The sequence below is a fragment of the Anser cygnoides genome, chromosome W, assembly GCF_040182565.1.
Source record: "Anser cygnoides isolate HZ-2024a breed goose chromosome W, Taihu_goose_T2T_genome, whole genome shotgun sequence".
NCBI lineage: Eukaryota > Metazoa > Chordata > Aves > Anseriformes > Anatidae > Anser > Anser cygnoides.
Genome location: NC_089911.1, coordinates 950,947 through 977,408, shown reverse-complemented (window position 1 = coordinate 977,408; position 26,462 = coordinate 950,947). Strand labels below are relative to the sequence as shown.

At 38.3% G+C, this 26,462-nt stretch overlaps 1 protein-coding gene across 1 annotated transcript in view; it reads right to left on the bottom strand.

The window, feature by feature from the left end:
* LOC125181257 (nipped-B-like protein) overlaps positions 1-26,462 on the bottom strand; it is a 100,229-nt gene that overhangs the window by 63,257 nt on the left and 10,510 nt on the right. Inside the window, exons 4-5 of the mRNA XM_066987102.1 lie at positions 23,532-23,625; positions 11,581-12,210 (exon numbers count right to left, since the gene is read on the bottom strand). Of these exons, the coding sequence (XP_066843203.1) occupies positions 11,581-12,210; positions 23,532-23,625 (724 nt within the window). The remainder of the gene's footprint in view (positions 1-11,580; positions 12,211-23,531; positions 23,626-26,462) is intronic.

The window sequence follows — 26,462 nt, the reverse complement described above, 5'->3', positions numbered from 1 at the left end:
TTCTTAAGTTGCCATGATAGCTAATGAAATATGAAAGATGAAATACACCATTGGGCTTCAAGGGCTTTGACAAATCTAACTATATGAGAACAATTAATAGAGTAATGAGGAGAGAATAATTAACCTCTTCAAACAGATGTCTTCGTGTCTTCTCTTTTACAATCAAATATATGCAAGTTTGCATAAATCTACCTTGTTAAGGCACGAGTTCAAGGACCCCTCAGGATCTCAGAACAGACCAACTTAAGAACTTGAAAAATACCCATTCAAATAAACTTCATATCCTTCAAGGCATCAATATCCATCTTCGTCCACTTCATTCCACAGACAGTAGAATTTCTTTTTATTATCAGGATCTAGGGCTTTGTCAAAATATCAGACTAATGTTTTTCTTTCAAATCCCACAGACCTAGCTTCAAAGCCTGTCACAATTCTGAACAGGTATGCTGACAAACTCTTGAGACCAATAAAGCGTCATAGGGATTTTTGCACAGAATCACAGAATTGTAGGGGTTGGAAGGGACCTCAAGAGATCATCAGGTCCAACCCCCCTGCCAAAGCAGGTTCCCTACAGCAGGTTGCCCAGGTAGGCGTCCAGACGGGCCTTGAATATCTCCAGAGAAGGAGACTCCACAACCTCCCTGGGCAGCCTGTTCCAGTGCTCTGTCACCCTCACCGTGAAAAAGTTCTTTCGCATGTTGGTGCGGAACTTCCTGTGATCCGTTTTTTGGCCATTGCCCCTTGTCCTGTCCCCACAAACCACTGAAAAGAGGTTGGCCAAATCCCTCTGTCTCCCACACTTAAGGTATTTGTAAATATTAATAAGATCCCCTCCCAGTCTTCTTTTCTCAAGGAAGAACAGACCCAGGTCTCTCAGCCTTTCCTCATAGGGAAGATGCTCCAGGCCCCGTATCATCTTTGTGGCCCTCTGCTGGACTCCTTCCAGGAGATCCCTGTCTTTTTTGTAGTGGGGATCCAGAACTGGACACAGAACTCCAGGATTTGTGTGCGTTGATCCCACTCAGATGCTCCCGAACTACCCCCTCGTCAACCAGGAGGGAGTTCTCCATTTCCCAGCCCCTTTCTCCTCCCTCCAGGGTCCAGGAGTCCCAGGGGGGAGTCTGAAGCAAAGACCAAAGCAAAGAAGGCATTCAGTATCTCCGCCTTCTCAGCGTCCCCCGTTACCAGGACACTCCCCTCGTCCAGCAGGGGACCCACATTATCTCTAGTCTTCCTTTTACTGTTTACATACTTAAAAAAAAAAAAAAAACCTTCTTATTACCTTTTATCTCTTTTGCAAGCCTCATCTCTAGGTGGGCTTTAGCCTTCCTCGTCGCATCCCTGCAGGCCCTGACAACACTCCTACACTCCTCCCAAGGGGACAGGCCTTTTTTCCACATTTCATAGACCTTCCTCTTCCTTTTGATCTTGTCGATGAGCTCCTTGCTCATCCACGCAGGTCTCCTGCCCCCCTTCCCCAATTTCCTACTCTTAGGGATGCACCGATCCTGAGCTTGGAAGAAGTGCTGTTTAAACGTTGCCCAGCTCTCACAAGCACCCTTGCCTACTAGCACTCTAGCACTTGAGATACCACCAAGTAGGTCCCAGAAGAGGTCGAAGTTGTCTCTCCCAAAGTCCAGGGTAGCAATCCTACATTTTGCCTTACTTCTTCCACCAAGTTCCATCTTGAACTCCACCATCTCATGGTCGCTGCATCCCAAGCTGCCCCCAACCTTCACATCCCTAACAAGCACATCCCTGTTGGTAAGAACAAGGTCCAGAAGCACCCCCCACCTCGTTGGTTCCTCCACCACCTGCGTCAGAAAATTATCTTCAACGCATTGTAGGAACCATTTGGACTGCGCGTGCCTGGCCGAGTTGCTTACCCAACAGATGTCTGGATAATTAAAGTCCCCCATGAGAACCAGAGCCCGGGATTGCGAGGCTACTTCCAGCTGCTTGTAGAAGGCCTCGTCGACCTCCTCCTCCTGATCTGGTGACCTGTAGTACACCCCCACTACAGTGTCATCCATACCAGCCCACCCCTTAATTCTCACCCACAAGCTCTCTGCTGCTTCTTCACCCTCCCCCAGGTGGAGCTGGGTACACTCTATTTGCTCCCTCACATAAAGGGCAACTCCTCCCCCTCGCTTCCCCAGCCTGTCTTTCCTAAAAAGGACATAGCCCTCCATGACAGCGTTCCAGTCATGCGAGCTGTCCCACCATGTCTCTCTGTGATCGCAATGAGATTGTGGCCCCGTGACCGTACACAGATCTCGAGCTCATCCTGTTTATTTCCCATGCTTTGCGCATTGGTATACAGGCACTTTAGGGAAGCAGCAGGCGCAGTTACTCCTAGAGGGACGCAAGAAGAAGATTCCGGACAGAGTATCAGGATCATTACCTTCTCTGAGGAGCCCTCGGACAATCCTATGGGACAACTCGGAGGTTTTTCCCTACTATCTTCAACAGTGACAGCAGAGACAACATCCCCCAGCCCTTGTCTGTCACATCTAGCTCCCCTCCCTTCCCTCATCAAACCTAGTTTAAAGCCCTGGTAATCAGTCCAGAAAGCTTGCTCCCCAACACACTTGTGCCCCACTTGCTGAGTCGGAGTCCATCAGCATCCCACATACCCAGCTTCTTAAATGCCTGCCCAAGATCAAAATACCCAAAGCCTTGGTCCAGACACCACCCCCTCAGCCAGTCATTTACCTGTCCCATTCTCCTCCTTCTTTCTGGGTCCCGGTCACCCATCGTGAGGACAGAGAAGAACAATACCTGCACCCCCGATCCCTTCAACATCCTTCCCAGGGATGCGAAGTCCTTTTTAATATTACTCATTTTCTTTGTTGCAGCTACCCGGGACCCAGCCTGAATGACGATAAGAGTATAGTAGTCCTCTGGTTTAATGAGCTGAAGCAGAGCCTTCCTAACGTCTCTGACATGCTCCAGGAAGACAACACACCTCTCTGGAGAGGTTATCCAGATGGCAAACGGGAGCCTCGGTGCCCCTCAGCAAGGAGTCCCCGGTCACTAAGACTCTCCGCCCTTTTTTTGTGGCACTGGTTTTGATGCAGTGCCCTGTCCGGCCCCGCTCCCTATGCTTGGTACTTCCCTCGACTTTGACATGCTTCTTGGGTCTTGGGTTCCGACTACTGTCCAGACCCTCATCCTTTTCCTGCCCGAGAGCTTCAAATCTATTACCCAGGGACACTGTGGAGGTAGGTGGCTCCGTGGGTGTTGGGGGCAGATGCCTCCTTCTGCTTCGAGCTGAGACGAGGGTCCAGCCCCTTTCCTCTCATGGGTGGCCAAGTCCTCTGTCCTGCAGGTGAGCAGCTGGATCGGCTACTACCCTTTGCAGGGACTTAGGAGAGGGCTGCTGGGCCTCAGTAGGGGCAGGTTGACACCTCCTATCTGTCTCCCTCAGAGACTCCCAGGAGCCCCTCAGGCTGCCAATTTGTTGCTGCAGCCCAGCCATCTTCTCAAGCATTTCCTTGAGCAGGGCACACCTGCACCCATGACAGCCCTCTCTTCCCTCAGGACCCAGGGGGGCCTCCAGATTTCAGAGCTCCCCACAGTATCCACCCTGGACTGCAACTTCCCCCCTCAGGGGATCCACCTGGGTGCCCACATGAGCCCAGAGAGGCCGTGTCCCCTAAGTCTGGGTTGCCGCCTCACCCCAGCCGCTGCAACGGGTGCCCACCATGGTGAATTATAAGTTGTAAAAGGTAGAGTTCCCAAAGGAGAGGAGAGGAAGAGAAAGGGAGGTGGGAAAGGGAGGAGAGGATCCCCCCTGCGCTCATTCCTGCCCCGCGCAAACTGCCTGCGCTAACTGCCAAGCCAGTCCTGTTTGCGTGTCCTCCCTAGGGACTCCCTAGGGACTGCTTTTATACCGTCAGGGGGTTGGCTGCTGTCAACCCTGGCTCCGCCCTCAGCATGTCAGCGCCTGCCTGCTGGGGGGGGCGTGGCTGCGGCTCTGACCAAACGGCTCTGCGATGCTATTGGGGGTGGGTGGTTAGGGGTTGGCTCCATCCACCTCCCTGCCAGGAACCCTTGCTGCAGTCGATCCGCGCAACGTCCTCGCTAAAATGGCCCTTCACTTATCGTAATATTTTTTTGTAACAAAAGGAATAAGTGGTTAACCACAGAAGAGCTTTCTATGTTAGAGATTGGGCATCCAAGTCTGTTTTCAGATTTTCTTTTAAAAAACAATATTCTCTTCCCCCACCCATACCCCAAGAATGTAAATACATCCAAAATCATTCCTTGAATAAAATTATGACAGTTCAGAGTACTGTCTAATAACGGTTATTCTCCTATATATGCATCTTTTTGGCTTAACAAATCCACCGTAGATGTTCTCTTTACATGGCAACATGCTCACCAAAATGCAGTAACTTGGTGCTCAAAGCAAGATCATAAGCCAACAACTGACAGCTGTTTCGCTTTTCCTAGGAATTTTTCATAGATCTCCTCAAATTTGTCCAAACACCCTGTCCCACCAAACAAAAGTGTTTTACAGACCACAAGAACCTAAACCACTCAATATAATCAGGATATAAGGAAGGTTTAAATATGAAATTACTTTAATGGTACTGATGGATGACCTATCAGTGTAGTGAGGGCAAATACCTATTTTCATCTTTCTACTCTTTCATGAACATTCAGCATTACTGACCATGAGAGTTTGCTCTCACCTCACCTCCTCCCTAAAACAATATTCCAGTATTCCAAAAACCAAAGAAATGAACAACCAAAGAGAAACCTTCCAATCAGTAGAAGAGATTCCCACATCAATAGCTCCTCCCCTTGAAGGAGAGACTGAGCAAACAGCTCAGAAATTTTAGTCTCACTGCTTGCTCTAAGAAGAAACTACTAAAGAATAAGAAACTACTAAAGAAGCTTGCTCAGAAGAAACTACAAAAAGTACAGTGATGATCTTGGTATAAGAAGCCTTTCTTAACTGAAAACGATTCCAAATGCTCCAAAATAAACAAAGATCAGAGGGCTTCCAGCTGCTGCAGTTCAGAGGAAGGGATTTCTGAGAACCTGAACAGAAACAGATGGTAATTTTTAGCAACCTGTCAAGAGACTTTATCAAGCTTCTGGTTACTGTGCAAAAAAGAAAGCCTATCAGAAGGAATGTGCAAACTCATTCAGGACAAAACACAAAAAGAATAAAGCAGGCTCTGATATGCCTTAGAGTGTAGCAGATGTCAGAATCTTCATTTTTCTAAAGTTTTGCTCATTTTCTTAAATATGACAATAATGTAATTAGCATAGCTGGAGAATGAAATACGATCTTAGGAATTTTTCTACTTCAGGATGTCTTGCAACTCATTATTCCCTGTCAACTATAGTAATACAGAAGAAATAATACACTAGAAAATAACAAGAATTGAACTACAGAAGAGTATAACCAAGTATCTACACTTATTTAGAGACTGGAAGCTGTAATTTAACCTCCCTGAATTTAATATTGCTTTTACAATTAATATTATTTTAATATATTTATAAGATAAAGGTTTTTCTGATAAGTGCTTAGTTTTATCCATGTGATTACTTTGTGAAAAATTATTGTTTTCCAAACTCAGTTGTAAAAAAAAAAAAAATGAGCAAAACCTGAAGTACAATTAATTTTGAAATACACAAAGCACCACCTAATTTCACAAGAAAGTAAAACAGTAGGCTTAAGGAAAACTGCTTATTTTATGGATCACAGATTATCATAACCAATTAGTTTTTAATCATTTGTATGAACAGAAAACTTTTATGACCGAGTGACTTCAGAATTTATTGGTGAACACATTTAATCTCCCTTTCAGATTTTGACTTCATTCTGACTTCATAACTTATTTCAGTTGACTAGATCCAGTAACATTTATATAGTATGATAATGGAAAAATCCTGTATCACCTTAGATTGATGTCAGAGTGAACTTGATGACTATAATCTATAGAAATGCTGGGCTTAAACTCTTAATAAGCTTTATTAATTATATAAACCATTACTTTATCAAGATTTAAATTCATCACAGAGAATCGACTATCGCAGAACAAAATAAAGTCATTACTGGGTAAGTAATGTTATAAATCCTCCTATCTATTTAACTGGTAGAATCAAGACATATGCGATATGCAATTTATATTTAATTTTGTAATCTTAGTTTATGTTACAGAAAATCAAAACAGACTTCTTGCCAAACTGTTGGGTTTTAGTTCTTTTCTACATCTGTTTACAAGAGCAGATTTCTGTGCTATCCTGTGTAAAGCACAACCTGGGATAAGTGTGGGAATTTGCTTTCATATTACACAAGAGCTTCAAAAGAAAGTAAATGCCATTAAAAAACGCCTTTTTCTTTTTAACATATAAATGCGTTTTTCACTTGATCAGTACTTCATTCCTTAAAAACATATAAATAGAAAGTAATTTTTCCTAGATAGATAGAATTTTTGCAACACTTCATTGCAATTTCTCTAGATAGAAGAGGAATTTCTTCCTCCTCCTTTTCTTAAATGTCTCAACATAAAACAAAAGAAGTCTCTCATCTATAAAAATTGGATGTCGCAAAACTGCTTTTTCTTGGAAAAGCTACATAAGGTTCCAGTTTCATCTATTTACATAACACTACAAAATATAGACCTAATGAAAGTTTATATACACAAAAGTCGTATTTCTCACATTATCTTACTACACAGAGACACAATGATTTAGATTTTACACTGTCTCCTCTCATCCTCTTGTAGTAATGACTTTAATCTTCTGCAAGATTACTAAACAAATGCCTACACTTGTATCTCTACTTTTAAGGAAATAAAATCCCTATAATGTATTTTTGGAAATCAATGGTAATATACTGGTTATAATTACACATTCTGTTATTTCATTCATTGGCTACATAAAATTAGACATAAACAAATTCTTAATAGCGTTCTATTAATTTCCTCTTCGGGAAACTTTGGGGGAGATGGGGAAAGGGGTGAAAGGGAGAGAAGCTGCATAAGAGCTTAAAAGGTAAGAGGAAAAGGTTACTTACCTAGAACGGTAGTTTTGCTCCGGCAGAGTCACACTCTTGGGATGTGTGTCTCTGCTGCTATTGGCTTGAAAGAAACTAAAAAAAGAAGGGCCAGTAGCAGGCATCCAAATGCCCCCTAACTGATCCAGTTATTGGAAATAAAGTTATTGCAGCTTCACTTCTTCCTAATTCAAAGAATCCATAGTAAGATTCACAGAAGTAGGTAAAATGGATAAAGAGGTAAAATAAATAGCTAACAAACCCACAGATATGAGTAGGTTTGTCTCATTTTAAAAAAATGCTTCTAATGCTTTGAACGCTTTTAAGTTTAAAAAATAAAAATAAAAAATATTAGCCTCCCCAATGAAATGGTTAGTGATTAATGATTTCTTGACTATTCTCACAAACTCCAGGGAACAGTGCCTTTTACAAGTAAAAGTAAGACTCCTTAATCTCTTAAGACTTGTGCACTATATAACATTTTTGAAGCAGCCTAAAATCTAACAATGAACACACAATACTATGTATGGAATAACTCAAATGAAAATTAAGGAAATCTGAATTAAAAAATAAATAAAATCTAAAACAATTTGAAAAAAGAGACTCTGGAAAAAGATGTGTTCCTTTCTGTTTTTTCAAGTAATTTTCAGGGTTATCTTCCTTTTTAAAAGACTCAGAGTTCCTTTTAACATTAATATCTTAAATGTTTTTTATTTTTGATTCTCAGCATATGGTTGTGGGTTTTTTTTGTTTTGTTTTGTTTTGTTTTAAAAAAGCATGACAGATTTTGAGGTAGAAACCTTGAACCTGAAAATTAATTCTGTAGCACGTCTAAATCCTGAAGAACAAGAAGAGCTTAATGTAATGTTCTGGGAAAGGTTTAGATGACTAGCTTTGAACTACTTGACTATGCACAAAAATAACCCGTTTGTATCTGAACAGCTGAAAAGCACAAGTTAATGCAGAGAACTGAGGTTACCAAAATGAAATTTCTCCCTCAACAATCCCCCCCGCCCCCCCCCCCCCCCCCCCCCCCCCCCCCCCCAAAATAAAAAAAGATTCCTGAGAAGCACAGAAATTCCTGGGACATAAGTTCTTAAAACTCAACAAGTTTTACTGTACTTTCTTGGAGTAGTCAACTTCAGATTGTGAACTAAGTACAACTCCAGTTAAGTGAACAAAATGGGTTCAGAACATGGACCTTTGCTTGTTTCCAAAGCAATTCAAGAGTACCAACTAGTACAGGAAATGTGACTACTAATGGTGATTAGAAGAGAAGGAACTGTGTGTGAAGTTTCATTGTCTTTCTAAAGAAACTAGATCATCAAAATATCCTGATGTACCTAAGCAGAGGATGGTTAACTTCTTGTTGACTGTTGTGGAAAAAAATAATCCCTTCCTGTATTAACCCTTCAGAATCATCCATACCATGGCTGTTCTTTTTTTTTTTTTTCTACTCAGATATTCCAAGTCTTGAAAAACAATAGCTGGATCTACGCGTGATATTATACATCTTTTCAAAACAGAAGATATGATCTAGTATTGACAATTTGTATCTGATGAGGACATACAAGCCATTATGAGGGGGGCAATGGGAACTGAAGACCTGAGGCATGACATGTTCCAGAGACTTATTAGTTTGTTCTGAAGCTATTAAATATAATAGGTGTAGTAGACTGAAACTTTTGTTGTTGAGTGCAAAATTAATCAACAGACATCCTTGATGGAAAAAGTAGGAAGAGGAGATGGTATCTTGTCCTTCCACACAGAAGGCAGAGACAAAAGTAACTTTTTCCAAACTTTGTACCTCTCTATCATGATGAAAAGACCATATAATCCACTTAATCCAAGATCCAAATAGATCAAAAGGATAGAATGACAAAAACAGAGATCTGAAAAGCACTTGGGTATGGAGGCAAAAGGTCTATATTAAAACATCTCTCCTTATGTATTTCTGAGAGACATTAGGTCAAATCTGTCAGATTTTGCGTTGGTGATTTTTGCACTTTTTCTGAAAACAAAAGCATGAAAATCAGGTTCCAGAAAGATATGTTGCTTTTCAAAGAAGACAGCACTTCTGCAAAACCTGGTATTCCACCTCTGGACTGGAGGTTGCCTCCCACTTTGAGAGACTTTGTTTGGTGGAAGCTACAAATATTCTAACAGTTTTGTTAGAATTAGGGGATTATTACAGAAAGTACTATAATTTCCAAAGGGCTCCAAATCCCCATTTCCCACCTGTACCAAACATTTCAAAAGGACTTCAACATTGCCTTAGACAAGTGTAGCAGTTGTATAATTTTTGTCAAGAACTCACAGAAAATCATCTCCACCTCTTCCCTGGAATATAAAGTTCCACCACACTACTGGTTCCAAACCTCAGAAAAAACATGTCATATCCATCTAATGCCTTACTGTTTAAAAAGTAGCATCTGAGTACCTTTGATGAAGCACTGAACTGTAGAGATTTCACATCTAAAAAAAGGACAGAAGAGACCACTAATCTTCTATCACAACTTGAGTGAGTACAATTCCACTCGAAGTACTTTATGGAAGACAATAAAGAATGCCTACACAGAAAGCATAGCATGACTGTAGTATGTATTCCCGTGCCTTATTTACAAAAGCATCAAAGATGCTTTCATGCAGATTTCAGCATGTGCTAGCATCTAAAGTATGATCTCTAGAGGGACACTTGCTACCTACAGTATCAACTAACACAATGCTCTCCTGCTCTAATTAGACGGAGTACATACTACAGTCACACTATTTTCTGGACATAATGTGATCTGAAGTTACAGTCTACGTACTAAGGTGCATAAATGCCAGGCTTTTGCATAAATGCAGTAGGCAGCTCCTCAAAAGTGAACAACGTATTTAGGTTAGGAGTTATTAGATATATTTCTAACAGACATATTCCCATAGGAACCATAGAGGAAGCTTCCTCCTGTAGTCACACCAAATCAAACGACGATAACTAAAACAATTCCTGAGCGTATCAGCTTGTAGACATAATACAAACTTAGAAGCAATGAAAAAAACGTTAGAGAAATATGGTTCTTATTTTTTGGTAAGATAACAGCTTTTCAGGTAATCTGCCATGAGACTGGTAAAAATTCTTCTACTCAATATTTTCTGTATTCATGACTGAAAACTTGGCAGACAAAGAGAAAAGAGCTGCTGCCTAGCATAGGGGCAACTTAACACCTGTGAATAAATGGTGACTGTTTGTCCCAAAATAAGGCAGCAACTTCTTGAACCCAATCCATAGCAATTGCAGGAACTCAGGAAGAACTGAGACCTGGCAGAAAATGCAGGCAATAAATGAAGCGTAAGGTTGGAATCCTTATTTGGTAAGTTGGTTATCAAGCAGTGGTGAAGGGGGTAGATTGCATTATATAAAAATCACTCCTTTACCCCATAAAAGAAAGGAATCAGAGTCTACCTGTGGCTATGTAATTATGGTAAACAAACTTCACAACTGAAGTGCATAATTTCCTGAAAGTCAGAACAAAAAAGGAAGTGTTTTAGTCTTGCTCTATGTGTTTGAAGGCTGTTGCACACCATAAAAAATACACATTTTTCCAGCTGTTTCTCAGCTAAAATATGCTGCAGAATCTACCCTAGCAGTGCAGAAATAAAAGTAGCTTTTGAAGAAACAAAGTATTAGGAGACAAACCACAAGCTCTCCATAAATAAATTTAAAATTACTACAAGAGAGGTAAGCAGAGCAGCAAAATCCCCCGTTTAACTAAATCAAAATTAAAGGTAGTAGATCTCTTTTGAGGTGAGCACCCATTTTCTTTGTAGATTGACAAACAACGTTTTTAACAAGAGTTGATTTAGTTACCAAATAAGGAATATCTAAAGCGTTAATATTTATAACAATTATATTCTAATTCTCATTCTCTCTCTCCAGACATTTTTAAAAACGGGAAAAAATCTTTGAATATAGAGAAAACATGCTCTCTCTGGTGAGCAGCTGAACAACACTGGATACAATATAGTCGTATATATTATCCAATCATTACAGTGCCTTTAAAAGAAGAGATGTGATTTTAATCTAACACCTTCTTCACATTAGGTTCAAATGGGGATATGAACAGATGAGGATAAAAGTTTTCCTCTATTTTCTTAAATTAGGTAACATAGAAAATGAAAAATTCAACTACCAGAACTTATAACAAATTTTGACTTGTAGTACATACTACTGGGATTTTAGAAACTTTATAAATGATGTTAACTGTACTTCATTCGGTCTCATGGTTCAAATAAGAGTAGGTTAAAAAGAATTTTGAAACATAAGAACTTCACTTTCCATACAGTAAGATCCCAAATAAAGAATACCAACTACTAAAAATATGCATATATGAAATTACAGTCCATTGTTGCAGGGAAATTAAGATGAATATCATAGAAGAACCTACACTGAGTAAACAGAATTGAACTATGTAACAATAAAATGAAGTTTTATTTTTATATATATATATATATATGGGTTTTATAGGCATATATATATTTATATAATAAATATAGTGTATACACACACACAATCCTTTTACCTTTATCTTGCACTTCTTTTGAAAATCGCTCCCTTTCAATAGCTGATTCACGTTCTATCCGCTCAATTTCAGCCAATGCATCCAATTCTACTTCATCAAATGACGTTATAGTTCCTTGTTGCGAAACCTGTTGCTGTGTCTGTACCACAGGAGTCTGAGGCTGTTTTGCAGCAACTGAAGCGTTCTGTTGTAAAACAGGCACTTGTGCCTGAAGGAAAGCTGTCTGTTCATGCTGCGGCAAACACTGAGCAGTGTTCAGTGGGTGGTTAACATCCTGTGGCGTAACGGGTGTTTTAGAAGTCTGTCCTGGGTACTGCACATTAAAAGGTATATCACCCTCTGACACACTGCTGTTTTCCAAACCAGAAAGCATATCATCCTGCTGGTCCATATCCGAAGATCTTACACGAGAGAGTCTTAATGTAAGCTTAGTGGAGTTCTTGGAAGGAGAACTAATGATATCATACATTGCAGCTTTTTCAGTCTGGTCTTTTTCATCCTTGCCTAACTTCATTTTCTTTTGTTTCTTTTGCTTTCTTTCTGGAGAATCTAACAGTATGTCTGGGGGAACATCTCTAGGTGATGAATAAGGTGGATGCTGAGATTGTAGGATTAAAGGTGGTCTTGATCCTAGAATAATAATTCAGAAAAACTGAACAGTTATGTTGTTTCATATTTTATATAAAAGCACACTAAATATAACCTACATAATTTTAATGTGTATTTGTACATATATCTGTGTTCACAAAAGGTCTAAATAAGATTGGTAGGAGACACATCATTCCTAGATCAAGATGTATTCCAGATAGTTACATTGTATTTCCTAGAAGTTTTAACAGTCCACTGCAAATGGCGAAGGGATCATTTCAGAGAAGATGGAACAAAACCAAACAAACAAAAACACACACACACGCAAAATAGTACTTGCAGGTTCAGAATATCAACTATTAGAAAATAGTCAATGAAAGTAAGTTGACTACAGAAAAAGGAAAGATCAAAAAGATTCTTCATAAGGCTCAGTGATGAAGACTTAATGATCAGTGTACTGTTAGCCATTTCAGCCACACATCGTTAAATTTAAAAACAAACAAACAAACAAAAAAACACCACAACAGTTGTTTAGGGAGGGTTCCCTAGCTTACGTGTCCATAGAAAGATGAAATTAGAAAAAGTCTTAAAAATAAATTGGTCTTTCCTTCTTCTTTAACTTTGATTCTGATAGTTCATTTTCACACCTTTTTTTAAATATTCCTTGCCTTAGCTCCTCTCTTTCTTTCTCTTTTAAAATGTATGAATTTTTACTTCTATATTCACTCACTCCAGACTTTGAATATATCTAGAGAAATTTTAAAAAGAGGACATAAAAATGACATTTTAAAAGAGGGCATTACAAATCTTCTCCAATTCATCACTTTTTTTGTTCCTCAAATTAAACAAGCTCCCCATAACTGTTAGCACAGAAAAAAAACTTTGAAAAGCAGATAACATTTCAACCTTTCCCAACTATGATTTTAAGCTATAATTAAGCTACATTTTTTTGGTTTAAAAAGGAATACCGGTGCATATAAAAAGAAAATAATAATAATAATAGTAATAATAATAATAGACCAATATACTCCAGCCTCCTCTTGTTTAAACAAAGCAAACGTTTCTCTGATCCCACTCATCCACTAGGGAAGACTGCTCTTCAGAAGGCAGTGACTGAGATTATTATTAGTCATTCTGTTTTAGGTCATCATAAATCAGTACTTGTAACAACACTCAAAAATGTATTGGAAGACAGGTCCCCACGTGCTTCATTCAAGAAACACCACTAAACAAGAAAGTAGCTTTATTCTGCAGCTTAAATGTCTTTCAGATATTTTAAGAAATATTATTAATTAAACAATGCACTGACCTGTAGATGAAAAAAAGAATGGATACATATACCAAATCTGCAGTTCAAATGAAAGGTGTTCCTTTACTGATGGCTTTGCAGAGGCTGCTATACTTTATTTTCTATCTCTAGTACATTCTGTGAGATATCCTATAGGCTCTGTATGTAGAGCTGGGTATAAAATGAGTTTCTCTTACCCAGTTCTCCTTGACCATGAGAAACAACTCCATATTCTGCCAGTAATATCCACAATGTTGAGAAGCCCTGTTTTGATTCATCCTGATTCTCTAGATCTTTTCACCACATTATTTCCCCTCCTCAAATTAGATACCACACCCATTCACTAATACCAAAGTCCTGGTTACACCCTACAAAGCTCTCTCACTTGCCTTCCACCATAGATTCCTATTCTTGTGATGCATGCGTGTGGCATGCACACACACTTCTCCTAATTACTGCCTCTTTAAACAATAATTTACAAGATTGTCTTGGCGTAACGAATAGCAGAAATTGTTAGCTACTGATTTTCTCTAAGGTAATGAGCACCACTCACTGGAAATACAGGGTGCATTTTTCTTTCTACAAATATCAGAGGCAGCTCAAAATTTTTCAAAGAACTTACTGACATCTTAATCTTGAATTAGCACTTAAATGAATACTTCTGAAGTTGCAATAATGGAACACATTGTTCTACACAGTTAGGCTTCAAAGAGAGGACAGAGATTTGATTCTTCCTTGCCCTAAACTTTTAAGTAAATATGACAAGATCATTCTGCTTTGGTATTACTTTGGATTTGTCATGCTGAAAAATAACACTGCAGCAACAGATTTTTTTTTATTTTTTTTTTAATCTTTGGGTAGACTTGAGGAGGTCAGAATTCAGTGCATTCCACTGAATGTACTTAGATTCCAGTTAAATGAAGAAACAAAGTACAGTTTTCCCTCTTGTAGGCAGCAGTATGTATAATAGTAAGTATAAGCTGCATTTTAAGAGTATCTGTTCTGGCAATAACGTCACATATTTCTGAGATGTCTACAGACGGTTAAGCCTCTTGCAACAAATGGGCTTAGAAGCTACTATGCCTAGGCACTGAGGTGAAAAGAAATTGAAAAAGATGAAGTATTCTGGAACAGTTTCATTCTACCACAGACATTAACAGTTTTGAACATGTATCACACATTGAACATGTACCACACACTGTTGGATGCTTAGACTTGAGACAAAACATCACTCATTATACAGAGAGAGTTTCACCTATTACTGTTGAAGTCAGTCTGGAATATTTCCTATGGGAGAAGGCTTTGAGCTATTATATATCTGAGAACAAAGCTCTCACAAGACTTATTGATAACAGAAGAAATGTTTTTTATGGAAAGAATACACAGACAGAGAGATATGATATATTAGCTGAAGCAGACAAGATTCCAAGGTTGAGAAGGTTTGTTCTACAAAATGCTGTCAGTGTAGTAAACCATATGATGATCTTTGGATATGATCTTTGTGAATGACCCCAGTTTTAGAACATTCTTTTATAATAGAGAAATATGTAGGTAGCTTTCCAGTCTAAACCTAGAGCTGTGCAGTAATTCAGGAGAAAAAAAATATCTGACTTTCTGTAGTTCCATAGTATCAGCAAAAGAACCTTGTCCAAACTTTTTTGTATGGCAAGAATACATAAAACTTGTGAGATAAAAAGAGACTCTCCATTGATTTGGGACTGTCATTATATCATCAGTGAACAGAAGATAATTATTGTCATCCAGATAATGATAAATATAACTTAGAAGCAGGTAACAACATAAGAAATCAGAACTCTGCAAAGAACAAATACACCCGTAAACAATACCTCCATAGTCTTTCAGTGAAAGTCATACTGATCACCCATGATAACTCCAGGATTGGTTCTCTATATTAATTAGTTTCCCTAGTGCTAGATGGCACTGAGTATGGAAGAAGTTTTATGAACTGCTTTAGCAATTTGTAAACACTTTTATTTTCCTGAGACTTTTGACCGATTTCCTAACATATCCTTTATAACGCAAGCAACTATAAAGTGCATTGCATTAACAGTGACTTAGCCATCTTAAGAATTAAAAGTTTCAAAACCACTTCTTGTTTACCATGAAATGGCTTCACTTGCTCATTGTGCATTACTGTGTTACTCATCAGTAACTTGAGTAGCAAACAAATAAGCTTTTGTCCAGAAGATTATACACAACACTGATACCTATACCTTATATTTTTTTGTCTGCACACTTTCTAATTATGCCACAGCACTCATATCTTATTTAACCATTCATGATACTTTCTCTGATAATCTTTGAGCCTCTTTAGAACAAACACCACTTGCCTTTCAAAGCTGATGCACCAAAGTCCCACCACTGGTCAATTTCTTTGTTGTGATCCACATGGTTAAAAAACAACTATTAAGCATATTTAAAATTACTAACTTTTCACTTTCACAGCTTCAAAAGGATACCAAAGAGTATTTTCATACTTATCCCTTACAGGTAAATTATGCAAGTCTTTGAACGTGCTCTTTTGTAAGAAGTATTATTCCCTATGCATGAAGGCCAGAAAAAACTACTAGTGAACAAATGAAGACTGATGGATAATACTTGGTTCATAGCACACTAGAGAGAAACACCACCAACATTCAAGTGCTGTGTCTTTTTAAATTCATAAAAAGTGATCCTCGAGACTCTGTGAACATTATTTAAGTGGGTACTAAATCATTATAGGTCAAACCTGGACACAGCATTCCAGACTTTTTACTGAAAAAAGTCTTTTTGAAAAGAGGCATTAATGAGTGCATATGTTCTACATGTGAAGACCATAATATCCATATTGCACTGGTACTGATGTTTGTTGGAAAAGCTAAGAACCTGGTAATGACAGAACCTGAGGAATATTCAGATTACTGCCAAAAGACTTCAAGAGATGACAGTTATACTGTGTAAATGGAAAATATATATATATATCTATATATATATATATCATTTTTTATTTAATATGATCCTATTAATCACCTTCACATAAATTGAATGTTTTCATGAAAATGTCATCAGACAAATTCACCCTGAAACCATTGCTAAACCAATCACACAATTGGTAATAATCATCTTGAGAATTTGCGCCTGCAGCACACTCAAAAATGGAAAACAGTCTATTCAAAGTGTATTACTGTCCAGACTATTATACATAGACTGTATGATTTCAGTACATACTAGGAGAACAATTTGTTTTAAGGATTGAGAAAATAATGAAGAGGTAATATTCCAAAGTGAGTTTGTTAAGAATAAGTATCATCAAATCATAATAATGTCATTCTATAAAGCAGTAAATCTCGTGGATTAAAGAGAATTGAGTGTCATACCTGGACTTAAGCAAGGCTTTCTATATAGCTTCTCATATCAATTACACTAACAAACTGAAGAAGTATGGTCTAAGCAAAAATACTGAAAGATTTTAGTATATCCTATTGGAAAAATGTATTCAAAGAGTTGTACTGGGTCGGGCTGGGATGTTAACTTTCCCTGCAGCAGCCCATACAGTGCTGTGCTCTGCACTCGTAGCTAAAACAGCAATGGTATCACACCAGTGTTGTGTCTGCTGCTGAGCAGTGCTGGCACAGCATCAGGACTCTCTCTAACCCCCCTAGGGGTGGGCAAAGATGTGAGAAAAGAAACATCACCAGGGCAGCTGACCTAAACCAACCAAAGGGATATTCCATACCATATGATGTCACACTCAGCAATAAAAGGTGGAAAAAGGAGGAAGAGGGGAGGGGTGGGCTCTCGTTGTGAAAACGTCTGTCCTCCTCCCGAACGCCGGCTACGTGCGTTGAGGCCCTGCTTCAAGGACGTGGTCAAGCATCGCTCATTTGTGGGAAGTAGAGAGTAATTTCTTTCCTCTGCGCTTCCACATAGCCTTTACTTGTTTTGTTTAGTTTTCCCTTTCCCCCTCCCTTTTCCCCTTTCCTTTTTTCCCCTTTAGTTAAATTGTTAATTGTTTAGTTAAATTGTTTAGTTAAATTGTTTAATTAATAATAATCTTTCCTTAATAATTATTTTTTTCCTTTTAATTAAATCATCCTTATCTCAACCCGTGAGTTGTTCTTTCCTTTACTTCTTCCCCTCCTCATCTAAGGAGGGGGAGTGAGAGAGCGGTTGTGGTGTTCAGGTGCCTAGCACAGTAAAACCACCACAAGAGTATCAGTCGTTCTTGGTAAAAATGGATGAACAGAGTATTGGTAAACAAATGCAGCTTTTCAGAGCACAGTCTTAAGAATAGCAGTATTAAAATATTTGTCAATAACGACTTCTCATGTAACAGAATTAGAGAGTACTTGCATTAATCTAATTATTATTATCTAATGATGATACCAAACTTTTGGTGTTGAGTGTCTGAGAGAGGCATGCAACGGTTTTTAAAAACAGAATCAAAATTGACAATTATCTTTACTGATTGGAATAACCTTTTAAAACAAAAGAAATTTGGTAAGAATAAGCACAAACTTCTTATTCATCTGAGAAAGAGTAATTGTAATAACATGACAGGAAGACAGACAAATTCTACATAAAGACAGCAGTACGTTTATAGCAGCTTGCAACGTGAATCTATCACCAAAGAGCAGCCATACTCTCATATATAACAGAAGTATCATACAAAAAGTCATCTACAGTAATTTTCTGACTACTCATCCTTTTAAGTTTTCAAATTGAGTTGTATGTACAACTTAGGGCAGTACAACACCAAGACATGCAGACAAACTAGAATTCAGATAAAAGCAAAGACAATCAGAGGCTTAGAAATGCAGACTTATGTAAAGATGATAGCAAGAAGCAGCACTGTTCAGTCTGTAGAAGATTAAATTGGTGGAAGACATGATAATGGTCTTTGATATGTAAATGAATGCTGTACAAAAAAGGACATTAGTTGTTTTTCTTTACCCACTGGAAAGAAGTCAAGAAGCGTCATGCCTAACTCCCAACAAAATGATTCATGCAAAAAATAGAAGAAAAGCTTTCTAGCAATAGGAATTTGAACAGGTTGCATGGCAAGAGAAAGGAAACTCTATTACTGACATTTTAAGAATAAAATAGATGGAAGTTATTGGGAGTGATACTGATACAGCTCATCCAGCTAAGGGTATGTCCTGGTTTCAGTTAGGATAGAGTTAATTTTCCTCCTAGTAGCTGGTAAGAAGATGGGAAGCCCCGCCCCCAAGTCCTTTCCTACTTTATTTTCTGAAATCTTAGAATCTTCCTCTAGAAATCTTCCCAAGTTTTATACTACATATAAAACAATTATTACTTATTTTGATTAACAGATTATGTTGACATTTATTTTGAAACAGCATAACTTCATTTAGAATTCAAACTTAACAGGATAGCATATGAGACAGAGAAAGAACAATATTTATTTGGGAGATTTTTTGGAACAGATTGTATTCACTTTTCACATACTCTTTCAACAGATTTCAGGGCAGAGTCCCACCACTTTCTACTCAGCTTCAAATGCCGTATAAAAAAAAAAAAGCTTTGTCTGTTCCACCTTAGAACTGCTGTATTCAGAAGCATCTTTGTGTAAAAAGTTAAAACTTGTAGAAGCAAGAATGAATGCTTATTTTGGCCCTGTCAGAAAGCACCTTTAAATAAATTTCTTCCACCTTTCTTTCAAAGGAGAGAGGGAGAGGTGATATTTTTTTTTAACAAATACCTTTGGGAGCACTGAGGTCTGCAACAGAGATTTGAAAACATTCTTTTTTCTCCTTGCAACCCACTATACATAGAGACCAAGTATAGAGGAATCTCTCTGGAGAAGTCTTATAAATCCCTAAGAAAATAAAAGTAGTATTTCCAAATTATTCAGAAAATAATCAAGTACTAACTGGGAAAATATCAGCCTCTAAAGAAAATTTGGATATGGCTGTAATTTTCAGTGTCTTATAAAATGTTGGAAGGGTAATGTTGAAATATTTCCTGTAAGAAAAAAGTTTAACGATTTCTGGAGGGAATACAAATTATTTCCAGGAAGAAAAAAGTTGCAAAATAACATAGTTTAATAAGGATTGTTGCTATTCCTTAGAATGTTTCCCCAGAAGTTCAGGAAACTGTATGGAAACAGGACCGTAAATATATGAGCTTTTCTCTCCAGAAAGCAGTGGACTAAGAACTCTGTGGAAGATTTTCCCTTATACACACCTTTAGAAGTTGTCTTAAATAAATAAATATTTCTTCCTGAAGTTCCCGAAGATTGGTAGGAAAGTAGAATAAACAGATAAAGGATTTTGATGAGTAATCCATCTTGGGTAATGGATTCCACAAAAAATTTTATGAGACTAGAAGAAGGAAATTACTCCTTGTTAATTCTTCATAGGAAAATTCTTTCCTATGAATTCACCATAAAAGCAGATGTGGTAATAGATGATAGCATGAAAGCAGAGCCACTATTCTGTTTACATAGCTAAAAATCTAAAATTTACATTAAAAAGAAAGGATAAAGTCCAGCCTAAAATCTTCTGCATAAAACTTCAGCTGCTCTGGTACCTTTACTGAAGCAAAGGAGGTGAAGCAATAATTTCTGTAACAAAGAAACGTTGTTTCATTCAATAAGTGAATAACCAACCAAAAAAGCAAATATAACTTCTGTCACCTCAAATATTTTCCCTGAGTTACAAACAAAACTTCTTCCTCATTCAGATTCCATCAATCAGTCAGCTATCGTTCAGTTTTAAATGATTCAAGACTGTGCAACCGCATACTCCAAATCTCCAGAAGTCCTTGCTATTTCCACGTCAAAAGTACAGAAATGCAGTCTGTACCTGTACCTTCGGTAATTGCCTCACATTTCTATACTACATAAGAAAGCTTAGATATTGTAATATCCTTCCCTGAGATCTTTCTATTGACTGACGATATTGTAGTGGGTTTACGTGGCAAGGTTTTGGTAGCAGGGGGCCGTAGGGGTGGCTTCTGTGAGAAGGATCTAGAAGCTGCCCCATGTTTGGTAAGGGCCCCACCGCTGACCAGAGCCGAGCCAATAAGTGATGTTTTGCTCCTCTGTGAGAGCATATTTAAGACGGGGGAAAAAGACGCTGTGCTACACAGCAGCTGGGAGAGTGAGAGGAGTGAGGAACAGCCTTGCAGGCGCCAAGGTCAGTGAAGAAGGAGGGGGAGAAGTGTTCCAGGCGCCGGAGCAGAAGTCCCCTGCGGCCTGTGGTGAGGACCATGGTGAAGCAGGCTGTCCCCCTGCAGCCCATGGAGTACCACGGTGGAGCAGGGTTCCACCCTGCAGCCCATGGAGGAGACCACGGTGGAACAGGTGGACCTGCACCGACGGAGACTGCGGCCTGTGGAAGACCCCTGCCGGAGCAGATTCCAGGCCAGACCTGTAGCCCATGGAGAGGAGACCACGCAGGAGCAGGTGACCTGGCAGGAGCTGCTGCCCGTGGGGGATCCAGGTTGGAGCAGTTTGCTCCTGAGGGATGGACCCCATGGTACGGACCCATATCTGGAGCAGTTCTTGAAGAGCTGCTGCCTGTGGGCAGCCCACGCCGGATCAGTTCAGCAAGGACTGCATCCCGTGGGAGGGACCCCACAGCGCAGGGGACGAGAGTGACCGAGAAGGAGCAGCGGGGAAGAAGCGCTATAGACTGACCATAACCCCCATTCCCCCGTTCCCCTGCACCGCTCGGGGGGAGGAGGTGGAAGAGGGTGGATGTGGGGGAAGGTGCTTTTGGTTTCTTTCCTTTGTTTCTCACTTCTCTAGCTTGTTAGTAATAGGCAGTAAATCTTACTGTCTCCCTACGCTGAGTCTGTTTTGCCCGTCACGATAATTACTGTGTGATCTCCTCATCCTTATCTCAACCCTTGAGCCCTTTTCATCGTATTTTCTCCCCGTTCCTCTTTGAGGAGGGGGAGTGAGAGAGCGGTTGTGGTGGAGCTCGGCCGCCCACCCAAGTAAAACCACCACAGATATCTAGTACCATTCTTTTTGTCCTCCCAAACAAAAAAGTAAATATTTTGCTAATGTTCTTTACCAAAGTTTGCAACTTGTCAACCAAGTTTTCAAGGGCTAATGACAGCAGCCAGAAAAATCTCAGCATAGATATTTGTTGTTTGCTCATCACTGCAAAATTTATCAGCACAACCAACCACTTTCGCTTCAAATCATAGGCCAAAAGCTCACTGTCAGGGATCACATATTCTAAGCAATATTGTAATTATCTACACCTCTTCAATACATTTATAAAATGCTTGATTGAAGGAAGAAAATGGCAAGATTCTTGCAGCATCAAGAAATGGTTCAGTCAGGGTTCATTAATCTCAAAGAAGGCAAAATGGTAGCACCATTACTAACAGTACTTCAGTTGTGTGCTTTATCAATGAGAAAAGTAAATCTAACATACAGGTAAATAAATCATAAAGCTCCTCTTGCACTTTTTCAGCCCCTCTAATGCTGAAACATTACAATCTGAAATGTACAATCAGATTGTTTTCAGAGGTAATCTATAATGATATCCTTTCAAAATGGGTTCTGAGACAATCAATTGAAACAGCTGCAATTTAACCAAAAAAATAATTCAAATATTCTTCTGGCTGAGTAGTAATCATATATCTGAGTATAAGTAGCTTAGATTCACAATGTTGTGAATGCTCTACAAACATGGATTTTGTGTAATGAGTTAAAGAAAAACACTGAGTAAAAGAAAACAACCACATTTAGTCTTTGCCATTTATACAAGTCTTGCAACAAGTCCTTTAGCACAAGACCTCTTAAAAAAATGATGCTGATGGAATGCTATACAAGTACTTCTCACTTGCATTTGAACCATGCTTTTTCCATCACTGTCTAACACAGTATGTGTCTATAGAAGATGAACCACAGAGATCATTTTAGCAGTTACAGGATCATCGAATAATTCAGTTAAGAAGGGACCTCAGGAGGTCTTTAGTCCATCCTCTTGCTCAAAGCAGGGTAAGCAAGGTTGGACCATCACGGGGAACTTTATCCAGCCTGGTCTTGAAAACCTCCAGGAATGGAAAATGCACATATTCTCTGGGCAACCTTTTTCAGTGGTTGACTATCCCGATAGTGAAAAAGGTTTTCCTTATATCCAGTCAGAACCTCCCATTTCAATTGTCCATTGTATCTCATCCTTTCTACATACCACTGTGAAAAGCCTGACTCAGTCTTTCTGATAATCTCCGCATAGGTATGGGAAGGCTGTTCTAAGTTCCCCCCCCCCTAAGACCTGACGTATCCAGGCTGAACAAGCCTAACACCCTCACCTTCTCTGTAATCTCTCCCATCTCCTGTTCTCCCTCTCAACCTAACCTGACCATCCAGAAAGACTCAATTTTGTTCCAGGGCTAAAAGAGAGGAAAGCACTGTTGCATCTTTTTACTATTAGCATGTAAATACATAAGATATGAAAACCTGTATTAGTAAAAATATGCCCAACCCCTACCTTGCTAAGTCTCATGCATCTCAGTCATTGCTTCTTAAGGATAATATTATAAACAGCAGTATACTTTCTATATTTTAGCATAAAGAATTATTTTGAGCAGATTCAGCTGACGTTGCCCTATTCCTTCTCCACAGCTAAGTTTTTTGGGCTTTGTTTATGCTATATGTATTGTGTTCACTGAACTACTGTTAATTTCATGTTCTTCAAAACTGATGATTGCAATCAAGACAAGCATTGCATGTTAAAACACTTTGAGCTGGTTAAGGGTTCAATACTTGTAATGCTGCCATGAAACCATTTATTATGCAGAGCAACCAAAACCATTCTTATAAACAATTTAATCCTCATATTAGAAAGGATTTAAAATCCTTCTGTCCTCCATTAATTTGAGCTATGTTTTGAAGTACCATTAATCAATTTTTGGACCTTCAGAAATTTCTTCTGGATCAGGGCTCAAAATGATTTTGTTACTGAAATCTAAAGACATACTTTCTAGTACTATTTGAAAAAAGATGTCAGAAGGACTAACTAAAAACCTCTTTAAAGTCTGTTCCTTTAAATTGTGAAAAATATATTGATATATATGACTGCTAGACTACCTTTAGGGGCTCCATCACTTCCAGCTGGAGAGCAGACTGACTGTGGTGACCTCAAGGAAAAAGATGCAGCATTCCTTATTGAAGGATCGCCATCCTAAAGTGACAATGATAAAAAAATAACATCGTGAACATGAACGTTTTATAAAATACTGAAATTAATACATACACTGATAAAATGGATTGGATGAAAAATCATACAACAACTATTAGAAAAATATTTATTTATATCAAAATCTTTATAAATTAGACGGCTATATAGGCAATATTCCAGAGCACAACAGCCCTAAGAAGAATTTATCACCAGAACATGCACACAAAAATAAATTTATGTACACATCTTCTGTTTGAAGTAATCACTTTTGGTTGACATTAAGATTACATTTAGGAATTTTTTGTTACAAGAACTCATAGTAAATTATTGCTAAGTATGAACTCTATATAAACAACTGAAACCAAGCATAAAAAGTAGATTTTTAAAACAAATTCAAAATTTTTTCCACTTAACCTGCCCTTAAAGCTTCTCTATAATACTATCTCACTTTTACATTTAAGCAAACTAACGTTTTATATTTATACCCTCCAGCATACACACATCAGGACTGAACAAAATCTGTAGCACTCCCATTGCAGCAGCTGAGATAGTTTTGTGTATATCATAACTTGAACGATTTTAGCTTATTTGCCTGTCTTAACAGTTAGATAGGAAACAACGTGATGGCAATTCAGAGAAATTCCCCAACACAGCAAAAACATTTTACCGTCTTTTCAGTTTTGCACAGAACAACTTGTTTTAATTCCTAATTTCTAAAAATTCCTAATTTCTGAAAAACTTCATAATATAATACCAATTACAGTGTAAGGATGTTCATGCTTTATCATCAGGAATGTAAATGTGACTTTTTCCCCCCCACTACCTTAAAATTAAATATGAAAGCCACTATTCAGACACACACCTTTTTTTTTGTTTTTTTAACCATTGTCATGGAGGCCTCTGCTGGTGACGAGTATGCTTATTCAGTCAAGGACCTTACTAGATTTAATTTTTTATAAAACAGTATTTCTTATTGCTAGCATTGTTTTTTAAACAATATCTATGGGAATGTTTTGGGAAAGAACAAATTAACGACCCTTATATCTATGAAGAGACAATTTACATAAATTATTAAAAAAAATGCAAGAAGTCTATTTTTTTAAAGAATAAAGTCATACAAGTGAAGTCTCAAAAAATTTTAAGATTAATCATTTTCCTAATAAAATTCTGATTCTTGGTTATTTCATTAGCTAATATTCTAATGTGGCTCATATTGAGATATCTGTACATACACAGTTCTTTTATATAACTCCTTTATATTATTCCCTGCCCCCCCCCCTTTTTTTTTTTACCCTGAATTGTCTGTTTGTCCCTAAATACTTTTATCCTTATGACTAGTTTCAACTCAATTAATATTATAAGGCTCAACTGTAATTAACTGTAATTAAGTTTCTATGAAAAAAAAATCAGCAGCAGGCAGTAAAGTCAGAAAGCTAAATTGGCATTTGAAGAAGATAGAAGCCTGCAGAGATGGGGCAACTACACACTCCCTTTGGCAATGACCAAACAGCCATTTTTCACATGCCTAGTAGCAGACTAGCCACCATACATGTTACATCTTGCAAAGACATAGTTCATTCACACTGCTTAGAGCAAAGGAAAGAGTTTGAAATTTATGGACTGAAGGTGCTTACAGGGCAAAGAATATGAATCCATAAGAAACCAGGTTTCACCATCCATGGGCAACTTAGAACACTTCCATTGAATTTTTTTGCTCCCACAGCAAAGTGAATCTAAAACTCATGCTGTGCTATTACACTTATTTTTGCAACAGTGCTTGCAAAAAGAGCTGTTTCCTCATGTGAAGAAAGCCTCATGCACGAAGAAATCTAATATTCAGATTCAATGCAATAAAAAGAACTACACCTTAAACTTACATGTGTGTCACTGCAAGCCAAAATGAATTAATTTCCTGCTGTATGAATTGCTAGTTTACTTACGACTTACTAGGTTAGCAACTTTTCTAGCATCTATGTTTCATTGAGACAGGAGAGGTCCTCTACACATAATTGCCAAGGACATAGGCAAAGATGTCTTTCATTAGATTAACAAAACAGACTAGCTAGGTAGATAAACTTCCATGTACACATGCCATTCTTATTGTAGCTGATAACTTGTCAGAAGTGCTCATTTACTTTTTCCTAGTTCAGACCTTCATCAAGTGGTGAAACATAAGCACAAACTTATATTTGAGGAAAGCTCTGAATTTTCCCAACGAATGGTCCTTAAACTGAGTGTATGTGCAGTAAGCTTCAAAGGTATATTTACTGATTTTGTATATATCACTAATGGCAAATACACAATATCCTGTAACTACTCACAATTTTTTATGTGATAAATTCCTAGTACTAAGACTAAAGAATAATTAAAGCTTTTAAGTTTTAGGATTTAATAATCCACATTCATAGCTGTATCTGCACAAAAGGTCATGCTGCGTCTGAAAAGGCGAAAACATCATGATTAAACTTATTATCTATACATAAATTTTCATTCATCTGAATACTTCAAACTGTTTTCTGCATGATAGCAACTAAAATCAGCTTTACAAAGTATAATTACAAATAAAATATATGTAACATGCTCCAGTAAGGAAATGCACTAAAGTGCAAGTTTATATCATTTACTAGAGTCACAGAATATGCTGAGTTGGAAGGGATCACAGAATCACAGAATGGGCGGGGTTGGAAGGAACCTCTGAAGATCATCTACTCCAACCCCCCTGCTGAGCAGAATCACCTAGAGCATGTTATGCAGGATAGCGTCCAAGCGGGTTTTAAATACCTCCAGAGAAAGAGACTCCACAACCTCTCTGGACAACCTGTTCCAGTGCCCGTTCCCTC